Raw genomic sequence first — 19,869 nt, 5'->3', positions numbered from 1 at the left:
GCAGTGTGGCAATCACAGCTTTGTACTGGGCTGGGCTCGGGATGTTGTGTTCCCAGTTCATCCGATCACCAGAAAGCATTCAGTCGACCCGCTTGAGAGGATGTCTGAGAGACTGAGAGAGACTGGGAGATTCCAAGCTAAAAGCAGCATCTCCATGAGACTAACTCAGACTCCAAAGCACTTCCCAGCTGGAGGCAGCCATCCTTTGGCCTGCCAAGCACAGCTCCTCCCTGGACACTGAACAGACAGGGTGGCAAGAGGAGGAAGGAAGTGTCCCTCCCAATGACACTCTATGGTTTTGGTAAGAAACACTCGAGCAAACAAGTTAACATCTTTTCCCAGCATTTGATTAGATTAACTGTAAATTGTAACAAAAATATTGAAGGGAGAGCTTTGTTGTTTATGCTTAAGCAATATTTTGTTTTAAATATTTAAGATAACTTCATACTGTTTAAAATTTAAACTTGTAATTAGATTATATGTAAATTATACCAATTAATTGAAAAAACAATTGATCAGCTATATATTAAATTACTCACTTTATTGATAAGTACAGGTACAGTGTCTCAAACCTGGCTGTCCAAAAACCAGAGTTGTGCAAAAATCTGACTTTTTAAAATATGGCATGCATCAATTTTAGTTGAGTAAAATTTTTAAAAACTTAGCTGGGCAATTCATTGCATTGGCACAGTGTGGCACCTGACTGCTTATCCCACCTGCCTCTTGCGTGCCGGACTGTTCCTGTGCCCTGAGCACACTTGATACAACCCAACCCGGCTTGCCCCGAACCACCCAACACAAAATCCAGCAAGATCTGAAATCCAGCACAGCCTTGGTCCCAAGGTTGCCAGTTTTGAGACATTAAACCTCCATTTTTGAACTTGAATTGCTTTATTGTATCAAAAGTAGTTAAAATATAACTCCCCCTCCCCATTACCCACATATCTTCTCTCACAATAAGCCTGTGGGTTATTGTACTTTGTGTCAAGATGAAGGATAACACACTGCCTATTTTCGGAGATATTTGAAGCTTTTGGGACAGCTTTTGCTCACCTGCATTGGCATATCTGCATGATGGCAGGTGACTGCATTTTGAATAACCCAAATATTTTGTTTCTATTCTGAATTAATTAGTTAATGGGCATGTTAAGGGATGGAACTGAGTATTTTGGTACCTGAGCACACATGTGCAATATCAGAAGTTGCAGCTAGTCAGTTTTCAATCACTAATATGACTCTTTTACACTCTTTGACTAATCTCACTTCTGCCAATCTGTTTGTAAAGATGGAATTAAGTTGCCTGTCTGATGGATGAGATCCTTTAACCCTTTCCGGGTCATAGTAATGTTACTACAACAAAATAATAATGTTTAATTGACGTTTTGCCACAAATTCTCTTGGTTCTGAGAGTTTCTCCGATCCTTAATGCTCATTAAAAGCAGATTAATGCCATACAAAACTAACAACTAGTCCCTTCAGCCTTATTGGAGCAGATGCTAAACAGTGGCCAAATCCCACTGTCACAGGATCTGAGGTGTGCACTTGGACATTGTAATGGTTAAATGAAAACCTGCCGGGGGATAAGAATGGGTTATCAATTAGCTGCCTTCACTAAGGTGCAAGGGCAGAAGTAAAGAGAGAAGTAAAATGCTTTATTCTTAAAATATCCCCAATAATTCACCACGTATATTACCGTCCATTGTGTGTAACTTCATTATATTCCCATTAATGCATGCAGGATGAATCTAGTTTGCGTAGGTTGTTCCTTTCTCCTGGTGATCCTTCCTTCAGAAGTGTTCACTCAATAGTTGATATTTCAATTAATTGCTTTTCCACCAGGTCTTAATGATTCTTTTTCACATGGCTTTATATGATGTCAAACTGCCGTTGCTTATTGTACCGTGATGATTGTACGTTGCCCAGTTGTTTAATCTCATTATCCGATGAATCCGAAATGTTCAGTGCCTCATACTTTGTGCAGCAGTACATTGCTATGCTGTCTGTATCTTGTTCTCTGCCAGCTTCTTAGCTCTTTTTATATTACACCGCAGCTAAGTAGAACTGGTGTAACTGTTTAGAGATCTCAAATGGGATATAGGTGGGAAACATGCAGGTTTTAACATTGGCAATTTCAAAATTTTACTATTTTAATTCCGATTTGAGTTTTTATGTTCTGAGTACATCAATTCTACCTGTTCTTACTGCCAGTGCCCCACTGCGTGTGCTGGTTCCAAGAGGTGAGCACCAACCTCTTTCTCTGAGAACAGCATCTAGTCCCACCTGAAACAAAACTGTAAGATCTTGTATGATAGAGTAAAAACATGGTTGGAATTGGGGTTATATGTGTTATCATGGTGCACAATGTTCTTCCATTCTTGTTTTGTTGTGCAGGATAGGAGGACTTTGTGCTTTTAGATATCCTGATGCTTCTAGGACTGATTCATATCCACAGCAATTGATTGTTAATAGAACCTTTACCACTTTACTGATGCCTTTTCCTAACAACATGACTCTTTGATTTTGGTAGGCATGCAGCAGGGCTTTTCTTTTTTAAAAGAAATCTATAACAAATGCAGAGGACACTCAGTAGAGCACTTTTATCTCCACCATTCTGTGTCAACTCATCACTATTACAATTACACAGCTCTTCCTTGAGGCTTCCCCCTGCCTGGTTGATGTTCTATAACTGCAAAGTTGAAAAAAATATGCTTTTATTAAGAGTTTCCATCTCACTGAAGGGGTTCAGGCCAATCCACATCCAACAACCTGCTTGAAAAACTCTGTTTTAGATGTTATGAGTTCCCTCAGCTGCTGTGGTGAAATTGTCACAGCTGTCAAAATGTGAGTAATCAACTACAGTCTAAATTAAACAATCCACTAAGGGCAAAAATCACTTTTTTTTTAAACAATCTCCTAATGCTAATAGATCCTTTAGTTCACTTACGGATGCTGGAATTTTTTAAGCTGTTCTTCCTTGGGCCATATCCTCTCTGTGTACCACGTTTTGTTGAAATCCACCTCCTTAGTTTTTGAGAGAATCTGTTTGTCTGTAAACAATATAATGGGTGAAAACATTACCCCTATCTACCTTCAGTGGCGGAGGTAACCAGTCGATCTTATTTGAAGATTAATATGAAGAAGGGCTGGAGTACAGACAGTGGTGCTAAGATATTTTCCTTATTGAAAGAATCATGCCAAAATATTTGAGCTCATTTTCAATATCGAGTAGCTGACGCTGAGACAACTTCCAAACGTGGCTGGGTAGGTAGGGACCTGGTGACCTAAGCTGGAAGTTGGGCTGTGACTTTAACATATGAAACTTCACATTTTGCATGTTTTTAGATTGATGATAACATTCCCAAAATTTTCTTCCTCCACGCCAGGAAGTAAGAGTAATGAGATTAGACAATAGAGTGCAGAGGAAGTGACTTTAGGAGTGTTTCCTCCTCCTTTGGCTGTTGTAAGGTTTTTATTTACTGATCTATCATTTGGATTTGGAATCGAGTCAGGAAGAAGCCAGATTAGTGAATGTTCTCATACTCAATGACAAAAAGTAACTGATGACTGTATTCTACCCTACAAAGCCCTGGAGTTTGAAATCCATTCACACCATTGGGTTCCTTCCTTAACAAAGACAAGGAGTGTCTAATTGATAATTTCCTATCCTGTAATTGGTTTTACTGCCACAAGTAGAAAATTTAACAGTGGCTTTTGCTGCTATTTATGGCTGAGTACTCCCATTGTAAAGTGTGTACCATGTAGGTCAGGATTGGGTCTGGCTGTGCCCTTCATTATTAAATAGATCAGAGAAGCCACCTGCTGGGGTTAATGCTTGAAGAGTGGTTAACTGGAAAAGGTATCAGAGGAATGTCAGTGACCATTGAACCATACCCTTGACAACAACTGTGGGGGAGGAGAAGCTGAGAGAGAAACTATTTAAACTTAAAATCTTCTGGGTGCTTCGTATAAGAAAATCTTTTTAGATTTCTTGGTTAATACTGAGGGAGGTGATTAGTGTTCATCAGTGGTATTGGATCAATATTCTAGAGATTTGCAAGCTAGTTTGGAGACTTAATCATTAATTACTGTCCCTCAGTAAATTAATCAAATAGGTTAGAATGTACAAGGTTAAGCGTTCCAGCCAGGCCTTTTTAGTTGCTCTAGACTCGTAATGTGGTTGGCCAGTAAATTCAGACAGTTAAGTGGAAACTTCAACTTTGTACAAAGCATGCAAGAGATCAATAGTGTTCCATGAATATTTTGGAGGAAGAAAGCTTTTATCATTTTGATAAGTAGAAAAAACGTTGATTTTGAATTTAAAATTGTGAAGTTACAAATTCCTTTTATGGTCTTCCAGCACCAAAAATGTTTTTGAATAAAAGTTGCTTGCAAGTTTTATGTCATCCAATCATTAGCATACAAGGTGCTGTGTTTTAAATGAATTGTCATGAAATACATAAGATTTTTTTTTTGTTTCCTCTTACCCTGTTCTCTCTCTATCAGCCCTCCCTCAAAATTCAATTGCATCTTGTGTTGCTCTTGGAGGTAGGGAATTGGAAGATGACTGCTCACTGGAAGGTTGTTATGCAGGCAAAATGGCCTCGCTAGTGGCCCAGAACTGTGCTTCTGACCACAGAAACACATTCCATCTGCTTGATGGAGTGGTGCAGGAAAGTGACCTGAGAGCATGTCCTTCACCAGAAAGTAAATAGCTGAATAGCTTTCTGTAACAATTTCAGCTCTGGAATGCAGTGTGGTACACAGCTATGGGTGTGTACTTCTATAAACCCTATGAACACACTAAGTTCACTTGTACTGTTTCTAAGTTCTTCACAAATACTAACCATGCAAGGAAAACATTAGTCACTCATTGTTGCTGTTGTGATTAATATCAAATCATCATTGTTGATTACGTAAGTTGCTATATGCTGACTACCAAATGAATGGGCTTGTAATTCTTGTAAATGTAATCCAAATCATTTTACAGATGTGGTACAGTTAATCTCTAAAAATCTAAAAATAATAGCATGCTGAAACTGGGTGAATCACAGCCTGCCTGAATCACAGCCTGCCTATCAGTTTTGTTTTAAATCACTTGCCTGGGAGAGTGCAGTAGGATTCACAAATAGCTACAGTTAATTGTCCAATAGTGATACCCCACATGATAAAGTGCTTAAATTTGTTTATGTTGGATTTTAGTACAAGAGTCTCTGTAAAATAGCAATCATCCTTTAATGGCCTTTTCTCAGTTTGTAATGTCATCAAAGTTGAAATGATGTCAGTTAGAGAATCATTAACATGAGGAATCACAGAATCTTTACAATGCAGAAGGAGGCTATTCAGCCCATCGAGTCTGCATTGGAGATCTGAAAGAGCATTCCACCTAGTCCCACTCCCCTGCTTTATCCCCGTAACCTTGCACATTCTTTTTTTTTTTCAGGTAGCAATCCAATTCCCTTTTGAATACCTCGATTGAACCTGCCTCCACCACCCTTTCGGGAAGTTTGTTCCAGACTCCAACCGCCCTCTGGTTGAAAAAATGTCTCCTCACATCACATTTTGCCAATTACTTTGAATCTGTGCCCTCCAGTTCTTGATGCTTTCTTGAGTAGGAACAGTTTCTCAATATTTACCCTGTCCGTACCCCTCAGGATCTTGAATGCCACTATCAGATCTCCTCTCGGCTGCCTTTTCTCTAAGAAAAACCGTACCAACCTCTCCAATCTACCCCCAGAGCTACAGTTCTTTATCCGTGGAATCATTCTTGTGAATCTCCTCTGTACTCTCTCCAATGCCTTCACATCCTTCCTCAAGTATGGCACCCAGAACTGGACGCAGTGCTCCAGATGAGGCCTAACTAGTGTCATTAGCAAATTCAACATAACCGCCTTACTGTTGTATGCAATGCCCCTATTAATAAAGCCTAAGATACTATATGCTTTATTAACTGTCCTCTCAACATGTTCTGCCACCTTCAATGACTAATGTACATATACACTGAGGTCCCTCTGTTCCTGCACCTTCATTAGAGTCTCTCCCTTTATTTTATACTGTCTCTTCATATCCTTCCTCCTGAAATAGATCACCACACACTTCTCTGCATTGCACTTCATCAGCCACATGTCTGCCCAATCCACCAACCTGTCTATATCCTTTTGAAGTTCAAGACTATCCTCATCACAGTTGACAACATTTCCCGATCTTCATATTATCTGCAAATTTTGAAATTGTGCCCTGCATGCCAGTCTAGGTCATGAATGTATGTCAGGAAGAACAAAGGTCCCAACGTTGACCCTTGGGGAATTCTGCTGCAAATCTTTCTCCAATCTGGAAAAACAACCATTTATCGTGACTGTTTCCTGTCACTCGGCCAGTTTCTTATCCAAGTGCCTTCTTTCCCTTTTATTCCATGACCTAGAATTTTGCTCACAAATCTGATGTGTGGCACTGTATCAAATTTCCTTTCAAAATCCATATACACTACATCAACAGTGTTTCCCTTATCAACCTTCCCTGTTACCACCTCAGAAAGCTCCAGCAAGTTAGTTAAACATGATTTTCCCTTAATGAATCCATGCTGGCTTTCTTTAATTATCCTGCACTTGTCTAAGTGACTATTGATTTTATTGCCAACTATAGTTTCCAGAAGTTTCCCTGCCAGTGAGGTCAAACTGACTGATCTGTACTTGCCAGCTTTATCCTTGCACCCCTTTTTTGAACAAGAGTATAACATTCGCAATTCTCCAGCCCTCTGGAACCACCCCTGTGTCTAAGGAAGGCTGGAAGATCATCAGTCGTGCCTCTGCAATTTCCGCACTCAGTACCCTTGGATGCATCTCACCCAGCCCTGGTTCCTTATCTATTTAAAGTAAAGATAGCCTTCCTAACACATCCACCTTCTCAATTGTAAATTCTTCTAGTTTACCAGTTACTTCCTCTCACCTCTGCCTGGGTAGCATCATCTTTCTTTGTAAAGACGGATGCAAAGTACTTGCTCAATACCTCCACTATTTCTCCAACCTCCACATGCAAGTACCTTTTTTGTCTCCAATCGCCCCTACTCTTTCTTTTACCACCCTTTTATTATTTACGTGTTTGTAGAAGACCTTAGGATTCCCTTTTATGTTAGCTGCCAATCTCTTTTCATGCTCTCTCCTTGCTTTTCTTATTAGTTTTTTTCACTTCCCCTCTGGTTCTTCAATATTCAGCCTGATTCTCCTTTGTATTTTCTACCTAACACTTGTCATATGCGCATTTCTTCCTTTTCATCTTCACGTCTATCTCCTTTGCCATCCAGGGCGCTCTGGATTTATTTGTCCTACCTTTCCCCTTCAAGGGAATATACATTGACATTGCCGGCAATAACTTTTCTTTGAAGGTGGCCCATTGTTCAGCCACCATCGTTTCTGCCGACATTTGATTCCAACTTGCTTGACTCAGATACATTCACATCCTATCGAAATTGGCTTTCCCCCAATTCATTATCCCTGCTCTGGATTGTGCCCTGTCCTTTTCCATGACCAACCTAACTCTTTTGATACAATGATCGTTGTCCTCTCGAGGCTCTCGCACTGATACTTGATTCACTTAGGTCAACTTATTCCCCAGAATCAGGTCCAAAAGTGCATGTCCTCTTGTTGGACTCGAAACATATTGCTGCAGAAAATTATCTTGACCACATTCCAGGAACTCTCGCCTTTCTCATCCCTTTGAACTATTCCTATCCCACTGTGTTTGGTTAATGAAGTCCCCCATTATGATTACTCTATAATTTTTGCACCCCTCTAATTTTTTCGCAAATTTGTTTCTCCATAGCCCTTCCACTAGTTGGTGGCCTATATACTACACTGATCAACGTTTTTGCACATTTTTCATTCCATACCTCTAGCCAGAGGGATTTAGTCCTTGACCCCTCTGAGAATCCCTCTCCCTCCATCACTGTAATGCCATCTTTAATCAATATTGGCACTCCACAGCACCACCACCACCACCCGCAAACTCCATTTTCTTCCCTCCCTGTCTCTCCTAAACCACCTTGTACCTAAGAATATTTAATACCCGGTCCTGCCCTCCTTTGAGCCAGGCCTCTGTTATAGCAATAATATCATAATTTCATTTGTCAACCTGTGCCTGCAGGTCACCAATCTTATTAACCACACTCTGTGCATTCACATACATGCACATCAGCCCTGATTTAGGTGTTTTTACTTTCCCCCTTTCTCTGACCCCATCTAATGACTTGCTATTGCCTACTCTAATTCTGTCAAACTCTCCAAATATTCTATCTATCTTGATAGTACTTTCTGATTTATCCTCATTATCAATTGATACTTCCCGACTTCCCAATGCCAGTACTCTCCTCTCCACTCTGAATTTCCCTCAGGTTCCTATCCCCCTCCCAATCTAGTTGAAACCCTCCCAACAGCACTAGCAAACCTCTCCACGAGAACATTAGCCCCAATCCTGTTAAGGTGTAATCCGTCCTCCTTGTACAGATCCCACATGCCCCAGAACCGGTTCCAATACCTCAGAAATCTAAAGCCCTCCCTCCTACTCCATTTCTCCAGCCACATGGCGAACTGTTCAGTCTTCCTATTCCTTTGCTCACTAGCACAAGGCATTAGGAGTCATTCTGAGATTATGGTCTTGAGGTCCTGTTTTTTAATTCCCTTCCTAATTCCCTAAAATCTGCTTTCAGGACCTCATCTCTGTTCCTTTCTACATCATTGGTCCCAATGTGGACCACAACTTCTGGCTGTTCACCCTCTCCCAAAAAAATTGTCCAGCAATTGCTGTGTGACGTCCTTGATGCTGGCACCAGGGTGGCAACATGCCATCCTGGAATTACCTCTCCAGCCACAGAAACGGCTGCCTGCTCTCCTAACTATAGGATCCCCGACTACTATTTCTGCGCACACTCTTCCTTTATTAATAGAACCAAGGACCTCATATACTTTTTCAAAAAGGCTTCCCAATTTGTCTGGTCACCTTGGAAAGATTTTTGTACGTACACCTGCTCTCCACCAGCACTTGCAATAATGCAGCATTTCCTTGATTGCCGTGCTAGCCTCTCCTGAGTTGGGTTTGAACCAAGTCCTATGCCTAAATAAACTCCTAATTGACCTATTTTTCCAAGTTCTTTACCATGCTGTGGCCCTCTCCCACCCAGGACAGGATGGCCTGCAGACTTGTGTTTCTAACTGGCTCAGCACTGGCCCAGAAGCAGGAGGTTGGAGGTACATTTGCACTGTAAAAAGGAAATGAGACACAATATGGAATCTGCAAGTTCTGACTGTGAACAGCACAGATGCTGGTCCAATACCCAATCTCTTATTCAGCCCCTGTCTCCTGTCGTGGGCTCAGAGGAGCAAATTGGGGTACAAAAGTTTTTAACTTCCTTTTCCTTCTAAGTCTTGATGTTGGCCAGTCAGTCAGACTGTCAGTGAAATTTTTATTTTCACTTAAGATAGCAGGTTGATCAACTGAACTCTGCAGCCCCTTAAAAAGTTAAGGCCGGTGTCCCATACAGTGCTACTTTGAATTTGAGAAATACTCATTTAGATATAATTGCAGAAACTATAAAATGATCCCCAACTGCAAGCACTGCTACAATAAACAAATAAGAAGTGCTGCGAAATGGTGAATTATCTTCCTGGGATCTGAAGTTTCCTTCCTTACTCTGACAGTGATGAGTTCCAGAGAAGAACTGAAACAAGGGACTGACTCTGTTTCTGCTTGAGTAATAAATCGCTGGCTCTTCCCGTGCTCAGCCCACTCCCCTGTTTAGGAATGCCATAGCATAGCCAGGCACATGCACAGATGGCAAGTTTTCAGTAAAGCTCTGAACGAGGGGGTAGTAGAGCCAGTGGAAGTGTTGAATGTCTGATAACACTTGGCTCCTCGATAGAGAAATGTTTGTGACAGTAACTGTAAAAGCTAAAGCCCAATAACGGATGGAATTCTGGTTTGTCAAACACCACTTTTAATAGATCCTTTGTATATCAGAGGGTCAGTGGGTTTCCTCTTGTGCTCTCAAGCTGCTTTGTTACTGTACAATTGTAGCACATCCTTGCCGAGGACCTCTGCAGTACTGGAGCTGCAAGCAGCATTGAATTTGACTTTATGCCGGGTCTTAATGTGTTTGTATTGTAGACCAAAGATGTGGCTTAAAAGCTTAAATGGGTTTTGACATTTGTTTATTCCTAGTCGCTGAACTGGTAGCACAGTCCTAGACCTAGGTTCCAGGCCATTGTAAAGCAGCTTTTATATTGGGATCAGTAGAGTGTTTGGGTCATTGGTTCCTGAAACACTTGTGTTCTGGGTTGTCGATTCTGGAAGATTTGATTGTTTAAAATATGGTTGGTACTGGGTCCTCAAGTTCTACAGGTTGGAAACCGGCAGTGCAAATACTCCGCCCCCTCTTCTCTCCATCTCCATTTTCACCCAAAGAATTGGAGAGTTCCAGACCTGTCAAGTTGTCAGCAGGAAGTGAAAATAAATACCTCAACCCCTGGCTGGAAGGTGGACATATAAGTTGGCCTATTCTCAGAGTCTTTGCAGCATCAACACATGTATGAGGGAACTTTCATGTTAAGAGAAAGAGAGAAAAGAAACTGTGTCTTGATTTATTTTTGTCCAAAGAGCCCTTGAAAAGCCACTGAAACTGATTATGTATTTCTATTTTGGTTTGAAACCCATTGATGTTCCATTGTATAGATGCTACAAAGCTAGAGTTATTGGGCTTATGTGAGCTCATGGCATTGTATACATTTATGAATGATCTACTTTGCCCCTAGGAATGGCAATGATTTCTGAATTAAGCCTCCAGGATGAGCTGATGATTTGATCATAGCAGCTAGGCAAGCTGTATGTCAGATGTACAAATATGTGAGACTTGATTGTTGTTGCCAGATAATGGTTCTGCTTGTCCATGTAGTCTTCTCTGTTCCTCCAGCACCTCAATAAGTGTGGCAGTTTTCTTTTGATCCATTCAATTCAAATTTGATCAATGGGATCAAATTAAATTTAGTTAAATTTCATTTCCATCTAGAATGGGATCTGGCTGTTTGAAATGTCAGAAAGCTGCATTGTAATGGTACAGGCTTTCATAGAGCCTGGGCCCTCAACTGCTCCTGAATTGGATTCCCAGAATGTGTTCTTAGTGAAGTGGTTTGAACACAGTTCTGTCTTTCAGAGTAACATTATTTCTTTCATTGTTGTATTCACTCCTTGAACAGGTGTCAATGAGCCTGGTCTCAAACCAGTGCTGTCAATCAATTGACCCAAAGTTTGACAAGTCATGATCTCCTTTAATATTTGTGAGAATTTTCCCCCTAGCATATCTACCCTTGGGTGAAATGCCCAAGATGAAAAACTCTGAGTATAATTTGAACATGTTACTGTTAACCTATTTTTTTCTTCACTTGGAAATGTAAGTATGTGTGGCATTGCCCCCTCCAATCCAGTAAGGCTGTGAGTGAGGCATCACCATAGATGTGGTCCTTGAATGTTGGCCTCTAACTTTCTGTTGGGGAAAACTGGATTAGTGCAAACTGCCCCTCCTTTTTATGCCAAGTTTTTAACTTGGAACTGTTGTGAATACACAGGTGGAAAGCAGCATACTTTCTGGTGCCAGTCCATCCTTTTAAATTTTACTGGACCACCCCATTCTTTTCCTTCCAGTGCAGGTGTAGTACTTGTGTTATCTGACTTGGCAAACTCTTCATTGCCATTGTGAGGATTTGGGTCTCTGAGCCACTCATTATAACGTGATGTCCATCTCTTTTATGTCTCTTCCAAGGAACCACAAACTTTTTTTTTATTACTTCAATACTTACGAGGTATCCAATGAAGAATTCGACACTACTTTTATGAAGTTGGTTGGGGATTTCTCTCCCTTTTATCCTCACTATTCGCTCTCTTAGTTAAACTTGGACATTGTTACTCCAGGTGGAGCTGCCCAGTCTGATCAGTATAAAGGTTTGACTGCGCTTGACTTTGTGGTTTCGGTGAATATTGTGATCAGGCCTATGAGGTGGGTTTTGCTGCACTACTATTAAACATTTTTTGGTATAGTGCAATGAAAGCTTAAGCGTAAATTAATTTTGTTCCAAGAATGACTGTAACCTGGGTCTTTCGAGCTATGATGTGCAATAACATAAACCCTAGGATCACCACTGTTTTCATCCTGTAACTTGTTTACAGAGCTTGATGTCTACCATAGTCCACTGATGACAATAGCCTCTCAGACTCTAAATGTACTAAAATTGAGCATGGGCATAATTTAGGATGTAATATATCTCTGGGCGTCCTGTTGTCTAATGTTGCTTGATCTAGTTGAAGCCCCATTGCTTTATATTTGCACTGCAGCCTCTGTGTGGTCCTGTATCCTGTGGCACAGAGTTGCACTTGTCCTTTTTTTTTTAAATTGAAGGTCGTGGATTAGCAGAGTTACTGCCTAATGCACCATAAAAAAACGCAAGGACTCTTATTACTCAGCAGAGCATAAAAGCAAGAAAAGCCAAAGGATCTATAACAAAGGCTCAATAAGCCTTTCTTTTCAACCAGAAGGTGCCAAAGTGTATATCATGTCCTATGGTTCCTAGAAGTTCAAAATAATAATTACACTTCAAATATATTTCTCAAATTACACCATGTGCTGTAGACTGATATATTGTTCATTACAGAGACTGTAGTGGAGTTGAGTGATGTGGCATCCTGGACACTTGGGTATCCATGCACATAACAATATAGCTCCTAACTCTTTACTAATAATATAAATAGTATAGCAGTATTATGGAAAGCAATAGATGTGACAGTGTTTTAATATTGCAGCACACAGCAGTGAGTTAAGAGCTTATCCTGTGATTCTCAGTGTTCAATGTTGGATGTCAAGTAGAACTATTCTAAAAAGCGAATTCTGAGAACTAATTCTTGATGATACCTAACTTAATTACCACAGTGTAATTTGGGGTACTGATATTTATTTAAAACTCATCAGTCATCTTGATTGCAGTAGTAACTCTTTCGAGTACAAACACGTTTCCATCTGTTTCTATTCAGATGAAGTTACATTGTTTTTCATAGTTTGCCATTGTGAGATTTGAACTCTTGATCTTGGGGTTACAAACCCAGTACCATAACCACTTGGCTATTTAGGCCAAGCTGATTGCAGTAGTACTTTTGAGTACAAACCCGTTTCCATCTGTTTCTATTCAGATGAAGTTACATTGTTTTTCATAGTTTGCCATTGTGAGATTTGAACTCTTGATCTTGGGGTTACAAACCCCGTACCATAACCACTTGGCTATTTAGGCCAAGCTTTAACAAGTGTAACTCTTTCGAGTACAAACACGTTTCCATCTGTTCCTATTCAGATGAAGTTACATTGTTTTTCATAGTTTGCCATTGTGAGATTTGAACTCTTGATCTTGGGGTTACAAACCCAGTCCCATAACCACTTGGCTATTTAGGCCAAGCTGATTGCAGTAGTAACTCTTTCGAGTACAAACATGTTTCCATCTGTTCCTATTCAGATGAAGTTACATTGTTTCCCATTGTGAGATTTGAACTCTTGATCTTGGGGTTACAAGCCCAGTACCATAACCACTTGGCTATTTAGGCCAAGCTGATTGCAGTAGTAGTTGCACTTTTCGTTCCATTGACAAATGTTGCTAATCAGTCTGATGGAGCTGCAGCCATTCAGGTGGCTACAAAGGAACTTGGGGCACTATATTTGGCAGGGAGAAAGGAGAGGGAATTCCCCCAAGTGTCCTGGCCCATAATCTCCTTGAATCAACATCACCTCAAACAATTTTTCCCACTTATTATGGGTAGGACCTTGCTGTGCATCGAATTGGTCTGTGTTTGCCTAGATATAAACATGGATTGAGACCAAATCCTTTTAATTCAGAGTCTATAACTTGAATTATTGAGGGACTTGATTTTTTTCTTCATGTAGCCAGTGGCTTTGTAATTAACAGGCGTTGACTGTACACTTGGGACTTCCAGAGTGTCTCACATCACTGAAGTGTTGAAGCATAAGAAATGCTTTTCTTTCTCATGATGAAATCAAAATTTGTTTTGGATACTTTGGACTGCTTCAGATTCTGTACTTGCCAAAGATTTGGGTTCAGTAGCAGGAGCACAATTTGTGTCTAGAACATTGCATATCCTGCACTGTAAGTTGGCCTCTGTATTTGTACCTGCCATTGGGCCCTGTTCCTGTTACTGTCCGTCTGAGCCAAAATGGCGCATTATAAAAGTTTTTGTGTGCATGTTTACAGGTCATGTATTTAACATTTTTATGTTTTTTGTTACATATTAGTCTAAGGTATTTTTTAAACTCAGTGGGAATCCTGATGATTCAGTAACTCCTGCTTGGTACAGTAGGTGCAGATTTATGTAAAAGCATTCATCAGTTTCAATTGACTAATTGTCCAATCAATACTAGTTTAACATGACACAGTAAAAGGGCATTCATGTCCAAGTGCATAGGTCTGGAGTTTGAGATTCCAAGATAGAAAGTGATTTATGCCAGATAATTAATTATCTAAGGAGAGCTGGCTGGGCAGTGATGTGCTGTAGCTGTATGATGTGGGAGCTGACAGATCCCATTACGAGCCGCAGTGACCACATCTGCAGCAACTGTTGGTTACTGGAGGAACTCTGGCTCAGAATTGATGAGCTGGAGTCCGAGCTCCAGCCGCTGTGGCACATCCGGGAGGGGGAGAGTTACCTGGACGCTTTGTTTCAGGAGGTGGTCACACCCGATAGATTAAGTACCTCAAGTTCGGTCAGTGGTCAGGGTCAGCAGGGTGTGACTGCAAGTGAAGCAGGTAGAGGGATCCTGTGTTCAGGAACAGAGGAGCCTCAGCTCTTGACTTTGTCCAACAGGTACAAGGTACTTGCTCCCTGTGTGGATGAGGAAGAGGGCTGTAGGGAGGATGAGCCAGCTGACCACGACACCGTGGCACAGGAGGCCATTCAAGAGGGGGGGAGCAAAAAGACAACTGGTAGTTGTAGAGGATTCTGTAATTAGGGGAACTGATAACTTCCTTTTGTAAGCAGGATTGAGAGTCCCGCATGGTATGTTGCCTGCCTGGTGCCAGGGTGAGGGACATCTCTGACCGGCTTGAAAGGATATTGGAGAGGGAGGGGGAGGATCCAGTTGTTGTGGTCCATGTCGGGACAAATAACATAGGTAAGACTAGGAAAGAGGACCTGTTTGGGGATTATCAGGAGCTAGGAACTAAATTAAAGAACAGGTCCTCAAGGGTTATAATCTCCGGATTACTACCCGAGCCACGTGCAAATTGGCATAGGGACGCGAGAATAAGGGAAGTAAACACGTGGCTAAAGGAGTGGTGCGGGAAAGAGGGGCTCCATTTCATGGAGCACTGGCATCAGTATTGGAACAGGAGGGATTTGTACCTTTGGGACGGTCTCCACCTGAACCGATCTGGGACCGATGTTCTAGCGAAAAGGGTAAATAGCGTGGTCAATAGGACTTTAAACTAGAAAGTGATGGGGGAGGGAAGGGTAAAACTCCAAGAAGAATGACTAATGGGAAACAAAGCAGCAGGTTAGTGTGTGGGGGGTGGATTCAGCTTCATTGAAAATTATGAAAAAAAACTGAAAAGAAAGGAGAGCCCAGGAGAGGCTATTAAAGTCTCCAGAACAGAAAATAGGAGAGTGTGTTTGGAAAGGGCTAGGAATTTGACTTCAAACGCATCAGATAAAGGGATGACAATGAGAAAGGGGACGGGAAATACAGGACTGAAGGTGTTGTGTCTGAATGCACGCAGTATACAAAAGAAGGTAGATGAGCTTGTGGAGCAGATTGAAATTGGTAGGTATGATGTGGTGGGCATTACGGAGACATGGCTGCAATGGGATCAGGACTGGGAGCTAAATATCCAAGGATATACACCCTATCGAAAAGATAGGCAGGTTGGCAGAGGGGGTGGGGTTGCTTTGTTAGTAAGAAATGAAATTAAATCGATAGCAAGAAATGACGTAAGGTCAGATGATGTAGAATATATGTGGGTATAGTTGAGGAACCACAAAGGTAAAAAAAGACCATAATGGGAGTTATGTACAGGCCTCTGAACAGTAGTCAGGATGTGGAGCACAAGATACACCAGGAGATAGAAAAGGTATGTAAAAAAGGCAAGGTTACAATGATCATGGGGGATTTCAATATGCAGGTAGACTGGGAAAATCAGGTTGGTAGTGGGTCCCAAGAAAAGGAATTTGTGGAATGTCTATGAGACGGCTTTTTGGAGCAGCTTGTGGTGGAGCCCACTAGGGAACAGGCAATTCTAGATTTAGTGATGTGTAATGAGGCAGATTTGATAAGGGAGCTTAAGGTGAAGGAACCCTTAGGAGGAAGTGACCATAATATGATAGAATTTCCCCTTCAATTTGAGAGGAAAAAGCTGGAATCAGATGTAACGGTATTACAGTTGAATAAAGGCAACTACAGAGGCATGAGGGAGGAGCTGGCCACAATTGACTGGGCGATGAGCCTAGCAGGAATGACAGTGGAACAGCAATGGCAGGGGTTTCTTGGAGTAATTTGGGAGACACAGCAAAATTCATCCCCTAGGAAGAAGAAGCATACTAAAGGGAGGACAAGGCAACCATGGCTGACAAGGGAAGTCAGGGACAGCATAAAAGCTAAAGAGAAAGCATACAATGTGGCGAAGAGCAGTGGGATACTAGGGGATTGGGAAGCCTACAAAGACCAACAGAGGACAACTAAAAGAAATAAGGAGGGAGAAGATTAAATATGAGGGTAAACTAGCCAGTAATATAAAAGAAGATTGCAAGAGTTTTTTTAGATATATAAAGGGTAAGAGAGAGGCAAAAGTGGACACTGGGCCTCTGGAAAATGACGCTGGAGAAGTAGTAGTGGGGAACAAAGAAATGGCGGAGAAACTGAATAGTAACTTTGCGTCAATCTTCACAGTGGAAGACATGAGTGACATCCCCAAAGTTCAAATGAGTCGGGGAGCAGAGGTGAATATGGTGGCCATTACCAAGGAGAAGGTGCTAGGAAAACTGAAAGGTCTGAAGGTGGATAAATCACCTGGACCAGATGGATTATACCCCAGAGTTCTGAAGGAGATAGCTGAAGAGATAGTGAAGGCGTTAGTGGTGATCTTTCAGGAATCACTGGAGTCAGGGAAGATCCCAGAGGACTGGAAAATCACTAATGTAAAGCCCTTATTTAAGAAGGGAGTGAGGCAAAAGACGGGAAATTACAGGCCGATTAGCCTGACCTCATTATTAAGGATGAGATTTCAGAATACTTGGAAGTGCATGGTAAAATAGGGCATAGTCAGCATGGTTTCATCCAGGGGAGGTCATGCCTGACAAATCTGTTAGAATTCTTTGAGGAAGTAAAGAGTAGGTTAGACAAAGGAGAGCCAATGGATGTTATCTACCTGGACTTCTAGAAGGCCTTTGACAAGGTGCTGCACAGGAGGCTGCTCAGTAAGATAAGAGCCCCTGGTGTTAGAGGCAAGGTACTAGCATGGATAGAAGATTGGCTGTCTGGCAGGAGACAGAGAGTAGGGATAAGTGGGTCCTTCTCAGAATGGCAGCCGGTGATTAGTGGAGTTCCGCAGGGGTCAGTGTTGGGACCACAACTTTTCACTTTATACATTAATGATCTAGATGAAGGAACTGAGGGCATCCTGGCTAAGTTTGCAGATGATACAAAGATAGGTGGAGGGACAGGTAGTATTGATGAGGCGGGGAGGTTGCAGAAGGATTTGGACAGGTTAGGAGAATGGGCAAAGAAGTGGCAGATGGAATACAACGTGGGGAAGTGTGAGGTCATGTACTTTGGTAGGAAAAATAGAGGCATAGACTATTTTCTAAATGGGGAGAGAATTCAGAAATCTGGAGTGCAAAAGGACTTGGGAGTCCTAGTCCAGGATTCTATTAAGGTTAACTTGCAGGTTGAGTCGGTAGTTAGGAAGGCACATGCAATGTCGGCATTTATTTCGAGAGGACTAGAATATAAAAGCAGGGATGAGCTGCTGAGGCTTTATAAGGCTCTGGTCAGACCACATTTAGAATATTGTGAGCAATTTTGGGCCCCGTATCTCAGGAAGAATCTGCTGGCCCTGGAGAGGGTCCAGAGGAGGTTCACGAGAATGATCCCAGGAATGAAAGGCTTAACATATGAGGAACGTTTGAGGACTCTGGGTCTATACTCGATGGAGTTTAGAAGGATGAGGGGGGATCTGATTGAAACTTACAGAATACTGAAAGGCCTGGATAGAGTGGACTTGGGGAAGATGTTTCCATTAGTAGAAGAGACTGGACCCGAGGGCACAGCCTCAGAGTAAAGGGAAGACCTTTTAGAAAAGAGATGAGGAGAAACTTCTTTAGCCAGAGAATGGTGAATCTATGGAATTCATTGCCACAGAAGGCTGTGGAGGCCAGGTCATTGAGTGTATTTAAGACTGAGATAGATAGGTTCTTGATTGGCAAGGGGATCAAAGGTTACGGGGAGAAGGCGGGAGAATGGGGTTGAGAAACTTATCAGCCATGATTGAATGGTGGAGCAGACTCGATGGGCCGAATGGCCTAATTTCTGCTCCTATGTCTTATGGTCTTATGGCTATATTGTCAAGTGATGAAGTGGTCTCCTGGAGGATGACGTTTAATAGTAGAGGGCTTTCTCTCCGGAATGCTGGTTTCTTCCAGTGATGTATTGTTGCTAGGGTAATGAATAATGACAAGTGAAACTAAGAGGTCTGTAATTAATACTGCAACCTAATGAACTCTGATATGCCTTTTGACTATTGTGATAATACACATTGAGTAATGGGCAATAATCACCCTTGGAGAGTCTGAGAATATAAAAAATGGTTTTCATTTGTTTCCCTTCATCAGTGTCATTTTCATCCCTCTTCCCAAAAAAAAAAATCTGCAGACATTACTATCAGAAACGCTTTTATATTTTTGTAAGGAACTCCTTTGGCTTTCAAGCTTAATGGACCTTTTTTGCTACGATAATAGTCACCGACCTATGTAGCCGTTTCACTTAAACCTTCTTGAAACCTGCCTTCAGATGTGGGTGGGGGAGGGGAGAGGGGTGGTGTGGTATTGCTCAGTGCGTGTTTATGTTTTACACAATAAAACTACGTTTCAGGATGATTACTGGGAGCAACAGGAAATGCATGATGTCAGTGTGGGAGGATCCCAAAAGCTCCAAGGCTTGAGCTTCATTCCTGTGTTATCAGAGTGGACAAGAACACACAAACTGGAGCTGGGTGATGTTGATTTAGACATTACTGTTGTTCACTGTCAGCCTTTTGTGGAGTTGAAGGTAAATGTTCTATTCATTGAATTTGTACCCTGTACATTACTGGCTGATTAAAATTGCCTTAATAGACAAGGGCTGAGTGAATGTGGTTCATCGTCTTTGTAATATGATGTTAGCGAAAGGTAAAAGTCTTATTTGACTGCCTAGGTTGAGCTCTAGGTCATTCCTGCAGCATTTCAATGCAGCTGACGCTGCTTCTGCCCTTCTGGCTGTATTGTGCCCCTTCCTCTGCTCTGGGGCTTTTTTTTAAAATGCTTTTCTTATCTGTACTTAAGCATTGCCACCTGTGTCATTAGCTTACTAAATACCATTTCCTTTTGTGAAGTCAAATAAGCCTTTCAGAGTTGTTGGATCTGTGAGCCTGTGAACAGCCTGGAATTTTAACAAGGTTTTAAATACTTTCGGTAAAGTATCATTATTCTGTGTTGAAAGATTAGCTTGATAAATCACTTGGTTGCGAAGTGTAATCGTTGAGAAAACGTACAACCCCAGAACTGTAGCACAACAGCAAAGGTGTGCAGCAG

The 19,869-nt window shown here is 41.6% G+C and overlaps 1 protein-coding gene across 5 annotated transcripts in view; it reads left to right on the top strand.

Moving 5' to 3' along the window:
* ripor1 (RHO family interacting cell polarization regulator 1) overlaps nt 1-19,869 on the top strand; it is a 353,552-nt gene that overhangs the window by 202,681 nt on the left and 131,002 nt on the right. For 2 of the 5 annotated variants that reach the window (XM_041191359.1, XM_041191358.1), the window contains exon 1: nt 268-301. The exons of 2 other annotated variants lie outside the window; for them this stretch is intronic. In XM_041191359.1, coding sequence (XP_041047293.1) covers nt 283-301 — 19 coding nt within the window. In that variant the 5' untranslated portion in view covers nt 268-282. Of the gene's footprint in view, nt 1-267; nt 302-19,241; nt 19,349-19,869 lie in introns of those variants that run through there. One more of the 5 variants, XM_041191360.1, reaches the window with a different exon arrangement.

The sequence above is a fragment of the Carcharodon carcharias genome, chromosome 7, assembly GCF_017639515.1.
Source record: "Carcharodon carcharias isolate sCarCar2 chromosome 7, sCarCar2.pri, whole genome shotgun sequence".
Classification (NCBI taxonomy): domain Eukaryota; kingdom Metazoa; phylum Chordata; class Chondrichthyes; order Lamniformes; family Lamnidae; genus Carcharodon; species Carcharodon carcharias.
Note: the sequence above shows the minus strand (reverse complement) of the source record. Positions and strands in the feature narration are given on the sequence as shown.